Source organism: Gobius niger, assembly GCF_951799975.1.
Source record: "Gobius niger genome assembly, chromosome: 17".
NCBI lineage: Eukaryota > Metazoa > Chordata > Actinopteri > Gobiiformes > Gobiidae > Gobius > Gobius niger.
Genome location: NC_136868.1, coordinates 26,863,684 through 26,882,173, shown reverse-complemented (window position 1 = coordinate 26,882,173; position 18,490 = coordinate 26,863,684). Strand labels below are relative to the sequence as shown.

The window sequence follows — 18,490 nt, the reverse complement described above, 5'->3', positions numbered from 1 at the left end:
GTTTTATTTGAAATTCCAGTGTGTATAAGAAGTATCATATTCTCACCCGAGAGGACGCGTACTGAGCTCGTTGTTGTGATTGGCTGTCCATCTTTGAGCCATGTAATAGCAGGGAGTGGAATACCATGGGCCTCACAGCTTAAAGCTACAGGATTCTTTACAACAACACTGATATTTTCTGGAAACTGCACCTCTCCAAGTATAGTGGGCGGGACTGCACGAGCAGAAAACATGTGATGATCCACAAGTACAGAAACACAACTGATCCTAGATTACACAGTCGGCCATTGGTACCATGTACAGTGATGTCGTGTCTGCTGTCCACCTGTCCTGCCACATTGACAGCGATGCAGGAGTAGCGCCCTGTGTCAGACACTTTGGCGTCTTTGATCTGAAGTAGCCGGCCTTCGTTCAGGACCTTTGCTCCATACTGCCCTGTAATTGGACGGCCGTCTTTTAACCATGTGACCGCGGGTCGAGGCACGCCCTCAGCTGCACATTGGAGAGTAATGTCCCCTCCTTTGACCACAGTGATGTCCTCCGAGCCGCCCTCGCTTGGTTTGATGTAAGGACGCACTGAAGAATGAAAAGAAAAACAATTCAGGATTAGGAAACAGTGTATATACTATATGTGTGTTTGTGTGTATAATATAGTAGATTATGCTCAGAGACCATGTTGTGACTTTACCATAAACTTGCAGGCTGTATTCCTTGGTACTGCTGCCTGACACACTGGAGGCAGTGCAGGTGTAGGAGGCTGTGTCTGTTCTGTTTGCACTCGAGATTTGAAGCTGACGTCCACCGGACAGAACCCTGACCCTCTGACCTGACTTCCAATTTTTGCCTACAACATTCATCACATTTTATTTCTCTATGTTTTGACACTTGGAATACTGTAATCTTGTGATTCTTTCAGATGCTCACCGTTTTTCTTCCAGTTGAGGCTTGGAGGTGGTATGCCGCTTGATTCACAAACTAAAGTGATGAGACCTCCTTCGGTTACAGTTAGTGCAGAGACCTCATCAGACCCTCTAATACTTGGGGCAACTGCAGTGTGAACAAAACACCAAAGGGCGGCGCCACCATATCACCGTTAGAAGTCATCCTCTCTTTAGTTTAAACAATTCATTCAAATCTCTAAAAGCACTCACCCCAGACATTGAGGTTATAGTTCTTCTCAGTCTTTCCAGCGACATTTGTAGCTTCACACGTGTAGCGACCTGAGTCCTGCATTTGTGCTTTGTCAACCTTGGAACACAGACACAGAGCAGAACAACCAAACAAATTAAATTGTTTATATTAACATGCAACTGAAAGCACATTTGGTTATCGAAAGACTACAATTATCTTGACTTCATATTGTTTGTGTTTTTATCGCCGGATATTGCTGTACCTTTAGCAGACTTCCATCATCAGAAACAGTAAGTCCAGGCTTCCTGAAGAGAGGGCGGCCATCTTTGCGCCAAGAGAGAGTTGGTGGAGGGATGGCGTCACTCTGGCAGTGCAGCTCCACAGGCTCACCAAGCATCACCGTGGCATTGACCTCTTCGCCCTTTATGTCCGGTGGCACTGTCACAACAACACGGAAAGGAAAATTCAAGAAGAACACTGCAAAATGTGAATAGAATTGTGAGGAGATATGCAAATGAAACATTGTATATCTGATCGATAGATGGCACTGATGTACACAAACATAAGAGTGAGAGCAAAGATTTCATTGAATACCATTGAGTTCTTGTCTTGTATTAGTTAGATAAAATGACTGCATGCCTCATTATTCAACACTTCTGGGTCAATGACTGACAAAACACGAGTCACAAGGAAAGTTGCAGAAGCAGAGCTGAGCTTTGGCCAGAGACAGGAAGCTGCTGCTGAATGGTAACAATTACCTCAACAAATCTGCCCCTATTCCCCTGGACAAGCTCTTTTCGATCTTCCTGAGGAAAGGCACGTCATGTGGATGTGTTTTGCATAGCCACGCACACACACACTCATTCATTGACCTGTGTGTCTCCGATACCCTCAGTCACATTTACTTTGATTGGTCTTGTATAACATGTTCCTTTGCCTTCAGCTCAGCTCTGCATCACAAACTGACGAGGTTTATTAAGACTAAACCTGGTGAAACATATGTTCTTCTTCAGGCCTTTGGCAAATTTATTTTATATGACTTTTGGTGTATCTGGTGCGGTTAGGAGTAACTCTTAAAAAGATTATTATCAGTGACCTAGTGGAAGAAAAATGCACACAGTGGTTTGTCTACAGTATGCCAGCACTTCTAATTTCATTACTCACACAGGAAGCATTGCAAGGGTAATAAATGGCGTCTTTACTCACCGTACACCCTGAGGTCATAGTCTCTTTGTTGTTCTCCTCCAGCGTTGACAGCCACACAGGTGTACCTGCCTGTGTCGCTGACCTGTGCACTGTTCAGAGACAGTACTCTGCCGCCAGACAGCACCTGAGATGATCACCGTAGAACAGTATCTCAGCAAGTGTTTTGCTGTCTACGTTTAACTACAAACAATATATACCGCACTGGTGCAGCAGAACATGTTGCAACAAACATGAGCCAGTTGTCTTTAACATGATTGTACATATTGTCACCTGTATTCCATGGGACACACTGGCCACAGGGCTGCCGTCCTTAAGCCAAGTCAGACTGGGCAATGGGACTCCTGTGGCCTCACACTCAAGTCTGGAAGCTTCATTCACCACCACAGTAACAGTCGCACCTCGACTTGAAATGGCAGGAGGTACTGCATTAGGTTGAAACAAAACACAAAATTAAATATGGGCTCAATATATGCTCAATATTTGACCCACTCATTGGTCATTTAAAAGTTGTTTTTTTTCCATTGGACAATCCCAAAATTCAGCAGTCGAATCATATTGTATCTACTCACCAAACACCTGGAGGCTGTGAAAAGTCTCAGCCACTCCAGCCAGGTTCATGGCCACACATCTGTACACTCCAGCGTCGGACAGCTGAGCACGTTCAATCTCCAGAATCTGCCCGCGTTTCAGCATAGTCAGCCCAGCTGCGCTCATGAGAGGTCGGCCATCTTTGTACCAAGTGATCGCTGAAAGAAGAGAGAGGTACCACGGATGTGAAAATAAGAAATAGTAGAAGCTTTAAGGGCGAGTGATATAAATTTCCCACTGTGTGCACGTTGATGTGATTTGGGTAGATGATTAGCTCTTTCCTACCGGGTAAAGGGCTTCCTGTGACCTTGCACTGGAGCTCAGTGGAATAGCCTGACAGGACGGTCTGGTTTAGCATCTCGCCTGCGTTAGAGACATTGGGAGGCTCTGGGAAACACATTGAACATGATGATCAGATGACACTTAATGATCTCCACCCATTCCCTCGATAACAAAGTGTAGAGAGAAATACGCTTGTGTCTTTGTGTTTGTGGTGGTTACCGTGGACACTGAGACGTGTGTGCTGCTGCGCTTCCCCGGCTGCATTCGTGGCCAAACAGGTGTACCTCCCAGAATCCTCTAGTCTGGCCTCGGCAATCTTCAACAACCTGCCGGCCGAGTCCAGCTGCAATACAGACACACGGAGGAGATAAAACAGCTCATGGCACGTCACATAAACGGAAGGACATAAAGCATGCAGGATTTATGAAGCTCTGACATGGGGAAAAACTCATGCATATGCCTCTTTTCATTAATACAGCTGGATTCATTTACCATGTGTAAATGAACAGCAGACGGAAGGACACACAAACAGAGAATTCATTTTAACCTTCAGGTGCTCCTTTGTTGTGTCCACAGGTCGGCCGTCTTTGAGCCAGGTGACGCTGGGCGGGGGAGTCCCACTGGAGATACATTCAAGGCTAATGGACTTATGAAGAACCACTGACCGCTCACCAGGCCCAGTCGTACGGATGGATGGAGGAACTACAAGCGCATTGAAAAGCATCAGCCAAAGTTCAAATGCAAATTTATCAGCAAAGAATCTCAAGCAGGAAGGTAATCACAATTACCCAAAAGTGCAGATTCCTATTGTTTGCATTTAAAGCACATATTGTACAGTTAGAAAAGACAGGGGTTAAGGTGTGTACGGTAATGGAAGATGGTTCAAACATTACCATGCACAACTACATTGAAGTCTCTCTCGTGGTCGCCTGCTTCATTAGTTGCCACACATTGAAAGCGAGCTGTGTCTGAGACCTGGGCACGAGAGACCACCAGCCGTCGACCACTGGCAGCCACGCGTAAGCCCTCGCCCTGTCTCACCGGCTTCCCATCTTTGTACCACCTGGTAAACATGTTAGTGGTGAAGAACACTGACACAGTATGTTGTGATATAATGTTAAAGAGGATCTCTTACGTTATTGTAGGAGCAGGAGTCCCAGTGGCATGACACTCCAGCTCTAGTGGACTGTTGATGATGACTGTGCTGTCTGTTCCACCATCTCCACTCTCGATAAAAGGAGGAACTGGAAAAAAAAAAAAGGTAAAGTGTAAGGTTTCACACAAATTTATTTTGAGTAATAAATGTTTGTGTCATGAAAGTCAATCAAACTTTGGTCTATTAGAAATAAATCCTATATTCAAACTATGGGGAAAGAAAAGATGAAAATGTATCTAAACAAATCCATCACTCAACCCTGAGCACAAAGTATAAACTGGCCTCAGCCATCTCTTTTTTAGATTTCAGTTTGTCATGGGCCTGCTGCGGACAGGTGTCTTGTTCCCATAGAATGTGCACAGCTTTGGACAGCAAACCGAAACACTGGGGTCATGTTTCACAGGTTGTCGTGGCCGAGTGGTTAAGGCGATGGACTAGAAATCCATTGGGGTTTCCCCGCGCAGGTTCGAATCCTGCCGACAACGGCACACTTTTTTCCTGCTGTCACCAACCATTTAGCGAACACTAAACAGGGCACAGGCTATTTGTCAGAGTGATTATAGAGCTTAAAGGGCTTAACGTGAGAGTCAGTGAGTCTGCTGTTAACATGCAGTCCTTTGTCGTGACAGACAACACCTGCATGCAATTAGAAAATATGGTTCAAAAGGAGGAAATAAATGGCTAATGTTTGCCTCAAGGCTTCAGTTGCTGAATACAAAGAGACCTTACCTAACACTTTGACATCATATTTGATCTCCTTTTCTCCCGCGATGCTTGTAGCCACACAGACATAGCGTCCAGAGTCTGACACTGTTGCAGAGCTTATCTCAATTTTCTTCCCATGTTCAAGAACCCGCAGGCTGTCACTGTCCTGTACAGGCACCCCGTCCTTCAGCCAGGTCAGCGAAGGGGGAGGATGACCCCCCGCCTCGCACTCGAGCACCAGAGGCTTACTCAGCACTACTTTCCTCTCTGATGGACCGTCATCTACTCCGTCAATGGTCGGGGGCACTGCAGAAGATGCACTTCTATTAATGCTTCAATCAATGCTTAATTGAAATCATTTACACTTTTCAAAACGACTCACAGTAAACATCCAGTTTGTAAGTCTTTTCAGCTCTGCCAGCCACACTGGTCACTCTACAGATGTAGAGTCCAGCATCAGACGCCTGCACTCGTGGGATTTTCAGGTAATGTCCTTTCTCTATGTACTGAGCCTGGCGGTGCGACAGAATGGCCTCTTCATTGCGGTACCAGGTGATAGTGGGTAATGGAACTCCTCGCGGCTCACACTCCAAGGTCACTGCAGTGTCCAGGAGAGCTGTCACTTCTGAGGTTATGTTTCCGGCTTTTATGGAGGGTGGCACTACAGTGGGACGAAGAAAATATAGTGAGTTTTGGTCTCTTCAGTGACTTGTAGGATGTGAGCTTACCGAACACGCTGAGGTTGAAATCTTTTGACTGTTTACCAGCTGTGTTTGCGACACTACACTGATAGCGCGCTTGGTCTCCCAAACGGGCACTTTTAATTTTCAAAACTTGACCCTTATTTTTCACCTCTATATTGGGATCACCCAGGAAAACAAGCCTTGAATGAAGCACAAAACCAAGTTTAGTCTACAAAGTATATAATTACAACGTTGTTTTTGCTGATCAAGACACTCACTTCCTGTCTTTGTACCACTGTATTGTTGGAAACGGCATCCCCTGTACTTTGCACTCCAGAAAGATCTCCTGTTTGAGAATAGCTGTGACATCTCGCGGAGAAGCAGATCCTATTATGGTTGGCGGGACTGGAAGAGACAGAAAAGTAAAATACTTAATGAAATAATGCATTTTCAATATGTTCTTGAATGTTTACTGCATTTCTAATTGTATTTGTTGTTTTTAATGGCATAATTGACACAATCACTTTATAATTTTATTGATTAACTTTTGTCTTAGTGATTGTACATTTTTATATTCTGCTAAAATTGCTGTGAAAACACTGTATATTTATCCATTGTAATGTCTCACTGGCAATTTTCTTTTTTAATCGGAACCCTAGGAAGACTAGCAACCACCATGGTGGAAGCTAATGGGGATTCCATAATAAATAAACAAATAAACAAACAAACCGAGCAATTTCTTTTTGTTTTCCAGTAATTCTTTTTAGTTTAGAAATAAAGGGCTAGGTACTTGCTGAGTTGCCACATGCTTACAGCAGGAGCTGTTGGTTTACTCACCAAGCACATCTAAGAAGAAGTCTCGCTCAGTGCTGCCAGCGATGTTGATGGCTTTACAGCTGTAGCTTCCTGAATCTGATCTGGAAGCCTGCAGTAGTTTCAGACTTTTTCCTGAATCCATTATTTGGATAGTGTTGCTAGAAACTACCTGCCAGTCACAACAAACACATTGAGGCACTGAACAAAACAAAAGAAACAGCTTGCGTAATGTTTCCTGACAATGATTATGATTATGAGACGGCGTTTCCTGTTAGTTTTATATGAAAGTGAAATCCCACTGAGGAAAATCAGTCATTAAGTTTAATTGCAAAAGCAGGCAAAGATTCAAGTATTTTGCTTCCCTTTGCTCACAGCTTCATCATCATACTACTTAAATGTAAAAATATCTTACATGAAGACTACACGCATTCAAATTTCTATGCATCTATTACTAAACGTGAGTAGAAGGTTTTCACTATAACGTACAGGAATGCCATCCTTGTACCAGGTGATAACGGGAGGTGGGCTTCCTGTCACATCACACACAATGGTGGTGGGTTGGTTGAGAACAACAGAGACATTGCCTGGTAATTCACGATTGGAGAAATCTGGGGGGACTGTAAAACGGCACAAATATCATCCATTTGTCTTTTTATTATTTGAAAGCAGAATATTGAAGCATTTACCATTTACTTTGAGCTGGTACTTCTTCTCTGTGGACCCGGCGTCGTTGACTGCAGCACATGTGTACTCGCCATTGTCCAGAGGAGAAATAGAGGACAGAATCAGCAAAGTGCCATCCTCCAGAATGGAGATGCCAGGCTCATTGCCAGTGAGTTCTTGACCATTGCGCAACCATCGAATCACAGGCTTCGGGAAACCTATAATATGCAGCAGTGATGGTTTTTCCATCATCACAAAAACAGCACGCAAAGCACAGGTAGATAGGTCGAAAGATGGGAAATGAATATGGGATGAATATTTTATTTTTATCTCCTGTCTACACAACAAGTATTAAGATCTCTGTTATTTGCCTGATATTGGTCTGAATCAAATTGTTGTGCCTAAAGTAATAATGTGAGGTGTACCTTTAGCAGGGCAGGGAAACGCTATTTTCTGGTTTGCCACCCGTTCCTGCAGTGGACTGTTGAATGGTGGCTCCAGGACCTCTACCACTGGGGGAACTACAAAAAAAATAAAGTTTTTGTGAGTCATACTAAGCATTATTTATAGATATGACCTATATATAATAAAACAGAATAGAATCATGAAAGATGTGTATAAAGATGTCTATAACACAGGTTTGCATTATTTTTGAACTCTTCCTGACCTTGCACCAGCAGCTGAACTCCAGCCTCATCTTTCCCTGCGGTGTTTGTGGCTGTGCAAGTGTAAGTGCCCTCATTGTCCAGTGACACCTTTCTGAAAACCAGGCTTCCATCATGGGAGACTGGATACGTTCGACCACCCCTGGTCCAGGCAAGTGTGGGCACGGGGATACCATGAGCCACACAGGGCAGCTCCACAGGGTGACCCATCAGCACCTTCATCACCCTGGGACCAGCCTGAATGTTGGCCGGCACTGAAAATAAAAGGAAAATAAAAAATTGTAAGCCTTATAATTCTGTAATATATTTTAAAATTATGTTTTGGTGTGAGTTGATTTTACCCAAAACGCTGAGTTCAACTGTTTGAGTAAAGTTTCCAGCGATGTTGGAGGCCACACACACGTACAGCCCGCTGTCGGACACTCTGGTCTCCAGGATTTTGAGTGAGCCAGGTTGAAGCTGTGAGTGTCTGGAGATGTACAATTAAAGTAATAAAAAAGTATAACTTTCTTCTTCTTCTTCTTTTTCCTATCAAACATTGCAATGCTTAACTTTATAATCTCATACTATCTCACTCATGTATTTCAACTTTAACACTTCACGTCATCTCCTCCTCTACTTTGTAAACTTAAGCTTTCTAGTCAAGTTTAGTCCATCCTCAAAGAGACACACAAAACATACCTTCAAATCAAAGTCACAATGATTATTAAACTAAAGCTGAAGAAGTTTTATCGCAGAGGGAAAAAAAAAAGAACATTACAAAATAAATGCTATTTCATGGCTGAAATGTTATATTATTACATACCAATACAAAGTTTTCGAATGAAAACAGTTATTTTCCTCTCCTCACTTTTCACTGTAAACAGACCTTACACACTGATCCTTACTAATCCAACACCGACCACAATTATAGCTGCTGCCGCAGACTCACAGTGGGTACAACAGATCACAGAGGGGTGAGAGTACTCAGTCATCTTATAAAACCACTAACTATAGCCTGAGGTTAAAACCGGGTCTGCAGTCAAAACAAATGAAAGTTTCTTTCAATCTAACAAAACACAAACTGAATTTAATAATATAATATTTCAAATGTTTATTTGTATCCAGATGTTATTAAAGGTGATGCATATGTTAGTGGTTTACTCAAATTACTATGTCTAAACAGGATGAGGAAACAAATCTCTTTTCATTTTGAAACCGTCACAGTAAATCATTTACAAGTGTGTGTAGAATACCTGATGGAAAAGGGAGAAATGAGCTGCCTCTCCTTGGCCCAGCTGATGGTTGGAGGGGGCACACTTTGAACCTCACAGGGTAAAACAACATCCTCTCCTTCAACAACAGACATCGTCAGTGGGACTGTGCGCCCATCTAGACCTGAGCTGGATCTTGGACGCACTGGACATAAAGACACACTATAGTTTATTCAGTGGGTAAAGATTGGAACAAATGTAGTTAAATGTTGTTCCATAGACTTGTAAAAGACCACATTTCTCAGACTCCAAGGTCGTCTTGACTTTACCGTAGACAGTGAGCTGGACCTTCCTTGTGGCAAACCCAGCAGCATTGATAGCGGTGCAGATAAACTCTCCGGACTCGTTTCCCGTTGGAGACTCAATGAATAGAGTCCCATCCGTGTGTAAGGAGAAGTTGGGACCACCCAAGTTTAGCAGCTTCCCGCCCTATCAAACAAATGAGACGCTTCCATTACATGAGGTTTATTTACACGTGTCCAAGACGCCAAAACAAATCCTCAAATATAAATGAATGTCTGACCTACTAAGTGTGCCAGTGTTTATTGATCTTAGGCTGATGGGTAAATCAGTTTGGTGGGAATAAGTAATAAGATAAATGCTAGATTATTGCAGGTCTTATAGAAAGAGCCAGCTAATTAGGAGACGAAGGAGGAGGTACGGAACAGTTACAAATAGGGTCAGCAAATGTCAGATGTAGAGCTAGAGCCAGTCCTGGCGGCTAGTATATTTTATCTTAGTAAAATCAGGTAAAATATGTTTTATTCAGTCAGACACAGGGGGAATTTGAAGTATGCATCGCAGAGAAACAAGCTTCAAAGACGTTTGGTATCGATTTCATACAGTAGAACATATGGCACACACATGTAAATAGGATCTTTCTGAATAATATATGTATAATATTTGAGATAAACCATATGTTAAGTTGAGACATCGGTATGGAGCTCAACACAACCTTCCACTTAATTTACAATAAAATAATTTAAGAATTATTTCATAACAAAAATGTCGCCTCAGAATTGTGCAGAGATTGCTTTTATATTGATGCATAATAATCATGAAGCTGATACTCACTTTGGTCCACGTAATATCTGGATCTGGGATTCCGTTCGCGCGACACGGGAGAGAGATGGGCGTTCCCTCTACTGTACTGAAAACCTGGGGGCCGTGTTGTATTGTGGGAATCACTGCAAAACAAAACAGATAAAAAAGCTGTTAATTGTTCTGCTTTGTACTGAATACCACTAGAGATTATTCACATTCACGCACAAAGATCACACAGATGCCCAAACATTAGTCTGTAGTTTTTAGTAACGTTTGACGTGCAACTCTCTCTCACGGAAATCTAAAACAGACTTCGTTTTTCAGACACAGCCGTTTATAATCGCACCCTTAGACTTGCTCTTATAATCAGTTGGACAATTAGTGGCCATTTAAAAAGGCATATGTATGTGCTGTACCATGGACATTGACCGTCGTGGTGTGGTTTGTGGCCCCGACGGCGTTCTCAGCTAAACAGGTGTAGTCTCCAGCATCGTCCAGCTGAACCCGCTCAATGTGCAAACTGCCATCTCTCCTCACGGTCAAGTACTGGTCCGAGGCCAACTGGAACATGAATACTGCATTAGAATAAAACTTTCTACACGTTATTTCTCTTACCGGTGTAGTGAATGTTTCATCTCACCAGGCCGTAGTTGTGCAGCCATCTTCTCTCTGGCAGCGGATTCCCAGCCAAAAACACGCAGGGCAGTGTCACCGGCTGGTCCTCGACTACACTGACCACTGTTGGGCTCAGCGCAATGACAGGTAATACTGCAGGAAAGGAAACAAACCAAGCCATAAACACCAGTAAGACACCACTGAGGGCTTGGTTTGAAAACAGCGGTTTTTCTGGTGGCATCTCGTAATAATTCATAGCTGCCGATAATGAATTAGCAACAAAAAACAAACAGCAGTGCGGACACAGATTATTAGCAAGTTGGAACATACTGTACATGATCTTATTCTAATCATAGGCCATTAGCAAGATTTGATGTTTTTTCCTCTGACAAATGGCCCACTTACCTCTTATGGGAGAGCCAAGCATGTAACGGCTAAGAGGTTAAGCCCAAAGCACAATGATATGGCTAATGTCAATGGTATGTATGCCATAGGATTGCTAACATGTGTTTGTTTGTAGGTTGGGATGAATGCGAGACAGCTGGATGCAGTTAACACATTATAATACAATTTCCATAGTAGGACCGGAGCACAGCTGTTGAAGACATCTCCTCAGCTCTCTCAGATAAGCACAGTTTACACAGTTTACACAACGTATGCACAACACACAACCTGACCTCATGTTTGGCAAAGCAACGTGATGACACGCTGATGCGCCTAGAGATTTGTCTTTTTGTGCATAAGAAATGGTTATTAAAGACTTGTTGAAGACAGCACAGTTGCAAATCTATCATCTCAACAATCCAAGCGAAGCCAACATGTGCTACTGCTTGGACGTGTGTCAGTAGAGCACTAGGTAAGCGTAGGGGTGGGCCTGTACTTCCTAACCTCTGACCCAATAAGAGCTAGCTGTGCTTCCACTGTAGAGGAACAGCAGAAACGACTAACATGTGTTCAAACGCCACAGCATTATGTGCTAATGAACTCACACCTACACCAAACGATAACTCCCAATGGAAACACACAAAAGGCCTGAAGAGAAATCATTTTTCCTTACACTTTTTCCAAGATTTTGGGGATCATTTATCATTCGACAGGTGCTAAATTGCGGGCACAAGCGGGAAAGTAGAGTATACGTAGTAGCTTTTTGTGTCCATTGGATTACATTAGGTCAAAACAACAACAAAGAAAAGAAACAGGGAGCAATTCCACCTCCATGGGTGATATTTACATCTCACTTACTATGCCAATAGAATACTTAAGTGTAGAGTGAGGCGATAACTTACTCACAAATCGAATATCATGGACCCAAGAAGAAATCTCTATGCTTTATGGAAATATTAACAGCCCGTTCACATATATCTACAGTATATGGACTTACCCAGCCCTGTGACTGTAACTCTTGCTTCAGCCTGAATGATGCCAAAACTATTGTGAGCTTCGCAGACATAGACAGCATCATCGTCCACCCAAAGGTCTAAATAATGTGACAATAGTGAGATGAGTTAGTTGGTAAATTTGTGAAAGTTTACAATATGCTATACTACTCACTGGTAAAATGCAGATCTCCATTCCTCAGTGTGACAGAGCCTTGTTCCCGGGGCTTGTTGAACAGTGGCAGGCCATCCTGTCTCCTCCAGGTGACCTGTGGCTGGGGATATCCCTGAACGTGGCACTGGAGGGTCACATTGGAGCTGATGTCTGACATAGTGTCTGAAGGTTCGCGAAGAAAAGTGGGGGCAGCTGGGGAAAACCATATAAAACATGTGAGCATGGTTATGGGAATGTTCAAATTAAATTAAGGATAGTGGTATATACAAAATGTCGTTCTCAAAAAGTATTCGACATCAAGCAGAAAACATAAATATAAATAAAAATGTCCTCACCTCCGACATCCAGCAGCACTTTCCCTGAAGAAGTCCCGGCCGCATTGACAGCCACACACGTGTACTCTCCTGAGTCGATGTCCAAAGTCTCCTTGATCACCAGAGTCCCCTCCACTCGGTTTATGTCGTAGGTGGAGGACGGCTGCAGCTGGACGTCACCTGCCGACGCGGTTCAAAAAATTGTCACGCTCAAGATCCCCAATAGTAAATGTTGACTTCAATGTTTACCTTTGTACCACCAGATGTCAGGTTGTGGGACACCAGAGGCTGAGCAGGCCATGACCGTGGTTTCTCCAATGCCGATGAGAATTTCACTCAGTGCCACGGTCACCACAGGAGTCTCTGCCGGCAAACATTCAACATCATTACAAATACATTAGCAAGAGTTTGTGCAAGATTAGTGTAGATTATAAGACACACACTAGTTTAAAATGTAGAAGCACTGCCACTAACCTATGTAGGTGACGGCAGCGACCATAGTGTCTGTCCCAGCCTGATTACTTGCGATGCAGCCGTAAGCTCCTCCATCCTTCTTCTGCAGGTTTCGTATAACCAGTACCCCATCAGTTGTCATTCTGTGTCTGAAATAAAATAGAATGTTTTTTTCTTTTTTCAGATGCATTGTTTAAAGAAAAGAATAACAGCGGTACCTGCTGGAAGCCGTGATAAACATGTCGTTGTGGGTCCAGTGCAGTCGAGGAGGGGGGTGTCCAGTGGCCGAACACCGGATCCTGACCTCATCTCCCGTTTGAAAAGTCTGGTTTCTTGGATGGACCCAAACTTGGGGCTCCTCTGCAAGAACAAAAAGAAAACATCATAGCATTAGCTTGAAAAACAAGCACCAGACTTACAGGATTGGATTCAACACTTTGAATCAAGGCGAAACTTAATCATCAGACAAATTTATCTACGACACATGTTGGATTGGCCCATTCCTCACATACTGCGCTGCTATATGTCAGAGCCTGTGGGTCTCGTATAGAGTGAGGTGAGCCAAGGCCAGATTCAAAGGGCGAGCAGACAGCTACAGTATATGAAATGTGAAGGAATGTACATTTTCTACATTCATCTGCATTTCAGAATGTACTACAGTATATCGTGCAAACTCCAGATGTACGAACAGATGCAGGACTCTGGGAGCAGGTAGAGTGGGCTCTGATATACATTTTTTACACAATTTGAAATTACTTGTATGGTGAGCTCAAGAATGGTCTAAAGAGGATGCGTGAATGAAGGGAGAAAATAGAGTTCAGGCTGGGACTTCTGCACTGAAGATGACACTGAGAAGCTGTCCCTTAGACATGTCTAATCACCTGTCTTGTCATCCAATATTTAAAATTAAGGTATCAATGCAAGAAATGGTTTGTCAATGGTCAATTTGATTATTGACTATTTCCTTATAACTTTTTTTAAGTAATACTTTAAAACGCAAGATTTATTTTTTTCCCTTGGTTTAGTTGTACGTGTAAAGAAGTATTGGTGAGAATATTTTGTGAGGACCCACTGAACTTGGCAACACACGCTAAGAGGATCCCGTCTTACTTTGGGAGACTTTGGCAGACACATGTTCAGGTTCAGTGTTTAGTAAATACGGTGAAGTGTCAGCAGATCGGGCTCACTTCAAAGTGGGGCTAATAACTAGGACTGGACTGACCAGGGGGTAATTAGGAAACCCTCGGGTCACACTGACAGCTGTTTGAAAGAAGAGAGCCACGGGCCACGGCCAAACCAAAACAAAGATAGGAGAAATAAAGACAGAAATGACAATGAATGGATGTCATGTGTTTTGTTTCTTCAATTTAAAGCCAAAACAGGGGGTTCTATTTTGTTGAAGAAATAAAACATGTCATAAAAAGATCTCTACAGTCTGATGGAAGGGATCAGTCGAAATTGTGGACTGTAAATTGTATAAATATTCGGCGACTGACACTTCCCTTTGGCACAGCAGCCAGTTTGAGCGAGACGTTAGATACGAGCTTTAATCTGCCTCACAGTGAAGCGTAAATAATTTTCACACTTCCACGAAATTACTGCAGGGGATTATGTGAAGCAGGGAAGGAAGGATGAGCTGCTGAGGCAAAAATGATGTGTCAGAAACACTCTTTTTGCCAAGATTGCTTCCGCAGTTGGAGGTGTAAATCACACAGGATAATGCAGGCATCGTAAAAGTAACAAAAAAGGAACAAAACATGTCATGGGCATTTTGTGAGAATATTTAAACAAGAATCAATTAGAACATCCTGCAGCTACTTACATTTTACTCTTTTTATACTTTGGAAATGTGCACATATACAGGTATCATGCTACTATTTTGGTTGATTTTGACCACAGTGAATAATTAATGAAGACATGATTCAAGTTATTATACTCTAATACCCTAATAAAATGAATGCGCCTACTTCAATCACCTTGGACTGTGAGGTAGACTCTCTCTGCAGCTCGCCCTCCCTCATTGACAGCGATGCATTCATAGAAGCCTGTGTGGTCCGGAGTCACACTGTCCACTTGCAGCGACAGGTTGGACAGGACATGTGCTCGGGGGTCCAGGCGGGAATCCTGACCCCCTCTGAGCCAGGTCAGGTTAAAGCTCACTGTACTGACCACATGACAGGTGAGGACGGCCCGGGATCCAGGAGCCGCTGTGAGGTTAGCCTCCGCTGTGATGGCTGGAGGTGGCTCTGCAAAAGGGTTACATGGAAAAGAGGTTGTCAATGTGTCCAAAATCCAGTTAAATAAAGTCTGTGGGTTGTGGGGGGAGGGAGGAGGGAGGAGGCTATTAAAGGTTGGCTCAGATATCAGGGGATACTGGGGAATCCAACTGGGCTCACTTGGATTAATGGAATACAATTTTGGCCGGTGTACCATGTATTATGAGTGTCTCTTTGTGTGTATAACTGGAAAATGCAGTTGACCTTTATTACTGTCCCACAGTAATAAAGGCTGGCGCTGAGAGCGAGGAGGATTTGTTTCGCTCAATAGAATAAATATGTAGTGGCTGAACAGACAAAACCACCACTGCACCTTTGGACAGAGAACACAGTAACATATGTAACTCAAGAGCAGATCACTGTCTGGCTTCTACCACTCTTGTTTCATACAGTGGTGTCTTTCATCTTTCACTCTCTCAATAAAAGAACAACCTCTTTCACATTAATGGAGGCTTAGTGCATTAAAGATTTTGGTAAATAACCTGACCTGACTGATCTACATCAACATTCAAAGTTTCTCCTCTCATCTTGCATCATGAACAAGGTCAGTTGCATTGCCAATCGAGAACAGCAACCATAGAAGAGTCTACATGACTTCATGGCAAGACACAGGGCCAGATTTTCATTAGGTTCAATTAAAAATCATATAACAGAGTCGCTACATGGGGTTAGCAGCAGGACTCCATTCGAGCATGTAGTTTTAGCCCTTTAAACACTACTGTACTTTAGTCTTACCTCATTTTACACTGTATTGTGAATAAGTAGACATATGTAGCACTTTCAGGACTTTGCTAGTTTAAAATGCCTGCTGCTCTCAGGTAGATCCATCACAGCATAATTGCACTTGTTGACAGATTAATGCTTACCACCAACTCCTGCATCATGCATTCCTGACTCACTGCGTTGCCTCACAGCGCGGACTCGTGCAGGGTGGCTCACGGGATAGTGTTAATTAACATAACTACCTTAAGTACAGTAATAGAGCGCACTGTTATCACCTGTCTGGGTCATGCTTTGAGTAGGCTCAGGGGAAACCTTTCTGTTGACTTATCAAAACAATAAAAAGGACCTTACCGGAGACGTCTAAAAAGGTGCGAGCTCTTCCTGTTCCAGCCTTGCTGACTGCAACACACTCATAGTATCCTTCATCTTTTAACGTAACCTGGCCAATTTCCCAAGACGCATTGACGGACTCGCTAAGATAAAACAAAAGCCAAAAATACAGTACCTTCTCATAGCATTTGCACATAACATATTTTCTGGCTTGTTCACCTGTAGAGCTGGTCTACTCCAAGTCTTCTCCCATCTCTACTGAAACGCACTGTAAAGGGGAGGAGACTTTGGACGTCGCAGATGATGGCTCCGTTTTGGAGGTAGTATCCCGGGGTAGTGGTGGGCATAAACACTTTCGGAGCATCTAAGAAAACAACGCAATATGTATTTGTAGTTGATCCAATGTCGACTTAAGTGAGTGTTGAATCTGAACAAACTTACCAGGCACAATATTAGAAAAGGAAACGCTTGACACTCTCTGAAATATAAATCCATCTTTGTCGTATCCGGTCACTCTGAGGAAAAAGGCTTCATTCGGAGGGATGAACTCTGTGACGTTGTAGAGGCCGTACGGTTCCCGATGAGGAAAGTAGCGGATGGGGACAGTCTTGATGACGCTCCCGGTGATGGACAGCAGCTCCAGCCTGTCCGCCCGAGCGGGAGGAGAGAGGCCCGTGGTGTTGAGGAGGATGTGCGCGGGAATACCTGGAAGATGGACAAAACATACAGTGTACAGTGTTTCCCTGGAGATGCAAGTGAAGACAACAGGTGAAGGTGAAAATGCACAACAGCTGTGTGGCATGGCACATTCTGAAACAAGTTTTTACTGCTGCGACCCAACTGACCTTGAACGGGTCGGCTGACTGTTTTTTTAAAGTCCAGAGTGGGCTTTCTGGAAAACCCGGCTCTGAAGTCGATGGTGCTGAGGCCCGAGATGCGAACTGAATGTCTGCCCTCGCTGGATGTCTGCAAGAAAGACACATCATTTAGAATCCTGTTACTTATAAACTGCAGTGAACATGAGTAAAACAACAAAAACATTTTATCAAACAAAATCCACTTTGTCTGACTGTTACCCATTTAAGTTCAAGACGGTCACATGCTATCATTTAAAAAGTACCCCTCTGTCTAGCTTTAACATCTAAATTAAACAAACAAGGGTGTAATGAGAGAACTGCTAACAGCTCAAGTTGTCTTCTTTATCTTTTGAAGAGTCACAGACACAGAGACAGAGTAATTACACTCAAACACAGGTTAGTGAAGAAGTGGAAACTCCTCTCTTCAGAGTACAAAGCAGTTTAGATGTGTCATAGATTGAGACATTTGTCTCAAAAAGCTCTATTTGGAAAGAAACGCACCAAGACTTTGAGTCTTGACAAAGCAAAACCTAAAGGAGGTTCAACCCAAAACAACAAAGCAATGCAATAACAATAGGATCTCAGGCTAAGTGCTAATGCTACATGAAACATACAACCCCAACAAAACAAGCTCATGTTATGAAGCTTTCGTCCAACTGCAGCCTGTAACTGCTCCCAGGCTTCCGCTGGTGGTATATGAGGGTTAATTAGAAGTAGGTCCAACAAAGGTCACTCTAACAAGTGTCCCTCTCATTAAAATTAGCTAATTTCACAGCAATCCTATTGTACACACTGGTTGACTGATCTATGACAGACCTTTTCCAGCTTTTGGAAGTCTTATAGGTTTAGAAAACATAAACCTTCAGTAAACATCATCCAGTAACATAACACAGGAGCAAGAAATTATGCTAATGTTAATGTCACATTTATTAGGTACTTCAATTAAATAAATACACTTTACAGAATTAAAGGAAATCAATTTCAAGCACGCAGAGTGCTGCAGGGAGTAAAAAAAGCGCTAAAAACTTCACAGGGTCCAACATCCCCACAGGGAAACAGTGGAATTATTATGTATTTCGTAAAATTGCTATGTGAGTGTAAAACATAGCTTATTTGTTAAATAGAAGCTAAAAAAAAGTAATTAAAGGGCCTGTGGTAGCACAGATACTAATACTATCC

The 18,490-nt window shown here is 43.0% G+C and overlaps 1 protein-coding gene across 1 annotated transcript in view; it reads right to left on the bottom strand.

Annotated features, from left to right (window-relative positions):
* Positions 1 to 18,490, bottom strand: part of hmcn1 (hemicentin 1) — a 49,447-nt gene that overhangs the window by 16,562 nt on the left and 14,395 nt on the right. Inside the window, exons 7-46 of the mRNA XM_079575318.1 lie at positions 17,300 to 17,420; positions 16,896 to 17,159; positions 16,674 to 16,818; positions 16,476 to 16,597; positions 15,102 to 15,371; positions 13,344 to 13,485; positions 13,147 to 13,274; positions 12,922 to 13,035; positions 12,694 to 12,852; positions 12,359 to 12,550; positions 12,189 to 12,284; positions 10,833 to 10,960; positions 10,609 to 10,753; positions 10,223 to 10,335; positions 9,418 to 9,577; positions 9,131 to 9,293; positions 8,237 to 8,364; positions 7,898 to 8,149; positions 7,656 to 7,751; positions 7,254 to 7,448; positions 7,054 to 7,184; positions 6,589 to 6,736; positions 6,030 to 6,156; positions 5,797 to 5,951; positions 5,451 to 5,729; positions 5,093 to 5,374; positions 4,343 to 4,451; positions 4,101 to 4,270; positions 3,755 to 3,909; positions 3,427 to 3,550; positions 3,211 to 3,312; positions 2,907 to 3,083; positions 2,608 to 2,759; positions 2,338 to 2,461; positions 1,394 to 1,569; positions 1,152 to 1,248; positions 925 to 1,047; positions 689 to 844; positions 295 to 576; positions 47 to 214 (exon numbers count right to left, since the gene is read on the bottom strand). Coding sequence (XP_079431444.1) covers positions 47 to 214; positions 295 to 576; positions 689 to 844; positions 925 to 1,047; positions 1,152 to 1,248; positions 1,394 to 1,569; positions 2,338 to 2,461; positions 2,608 to 2,759; positions 2,907 to 3,083; positions 3,211 to 3,312; positions 3,427 to 3,550; positions 3,755 to 3,909; positions 4,101 to 4,270; positions 4,343 to 4,451; positions 5,093 to 5,374; positions 5,451 to 5,729; positions 5,797 to 5,951; positions 6,030 to 6,156; positions 6,589 to 6,736; positions 7,054 to 7,184; positions 7,254 to 7,448; positions 7,656 to 7,751; positions 7,898 to 8,149; positions 8,237 to 8,364; positions 9,131 to 9,293; positions 9,418 to 9,577; positions 10,223 to 10,335; positions 10,609 to 10,753; positions 10,833 to 10,960; positions 12,189 to 12,284; positions 12,359 to 12,550; positions 12,694 to 12,852; positions 12,922 to 13,035; positions 13,147 to 13,274; positions 13,344 to 13,485; positions 15,102 to 15,371; positions 16,476 to 16,597; positions 16,674 to 16,818; positions 16,896 to 17,159; positions 17,300 to 17,420 — 6,370 coding nt within the window. The remainder of the gene's footprint in view (positions 1 to 46; positions 215 to 294; positions 577 to 688; positions 845 to 924; positions 1,048 to 1,151; positions 1,249 to 1,393; positions 1,570 to 2,337; positions 2,462 to 2,607; positions 2,760 to 2,906; positions 3,084 to 3,210; positions 3,313 to 3,426; positions 3,551 to 3,754; positions 3,910 to 4,100; positions 4,271 to 4,342; positions 4,452 to 5,092; positions 5,375 to 5,450; positions 5,730 to 5,796; positions 5,952 to 6,029; positions 6,157 to 6,588; positions 6,737 to 7,053; positions 7,185 to 7,253; positions 7,449 to 7,655; positions 7,752 to 7,897; positions 8,150 to 8,236; positions 8,365 to 9,130; positions 9,294 to 9,417; positions 9,578 to 10,222; positions 10,336 to 10,608; positions 10,754 to 10,832; positions 10,961 to 12,188; positions 12,285 to 12,358; positions 12,551 to 12,693; positions 12,853 to 12,921; positions 13,036 to 13,146; positions 13,275 to 13,343; positions 13,486 to 15,101; positions 15,372 to 16,475; positions 16,598 to 16,673; positions 16,819 to 16,895; positions 17,160 to 17,299; positions 17,421 to 18,490) is intronic.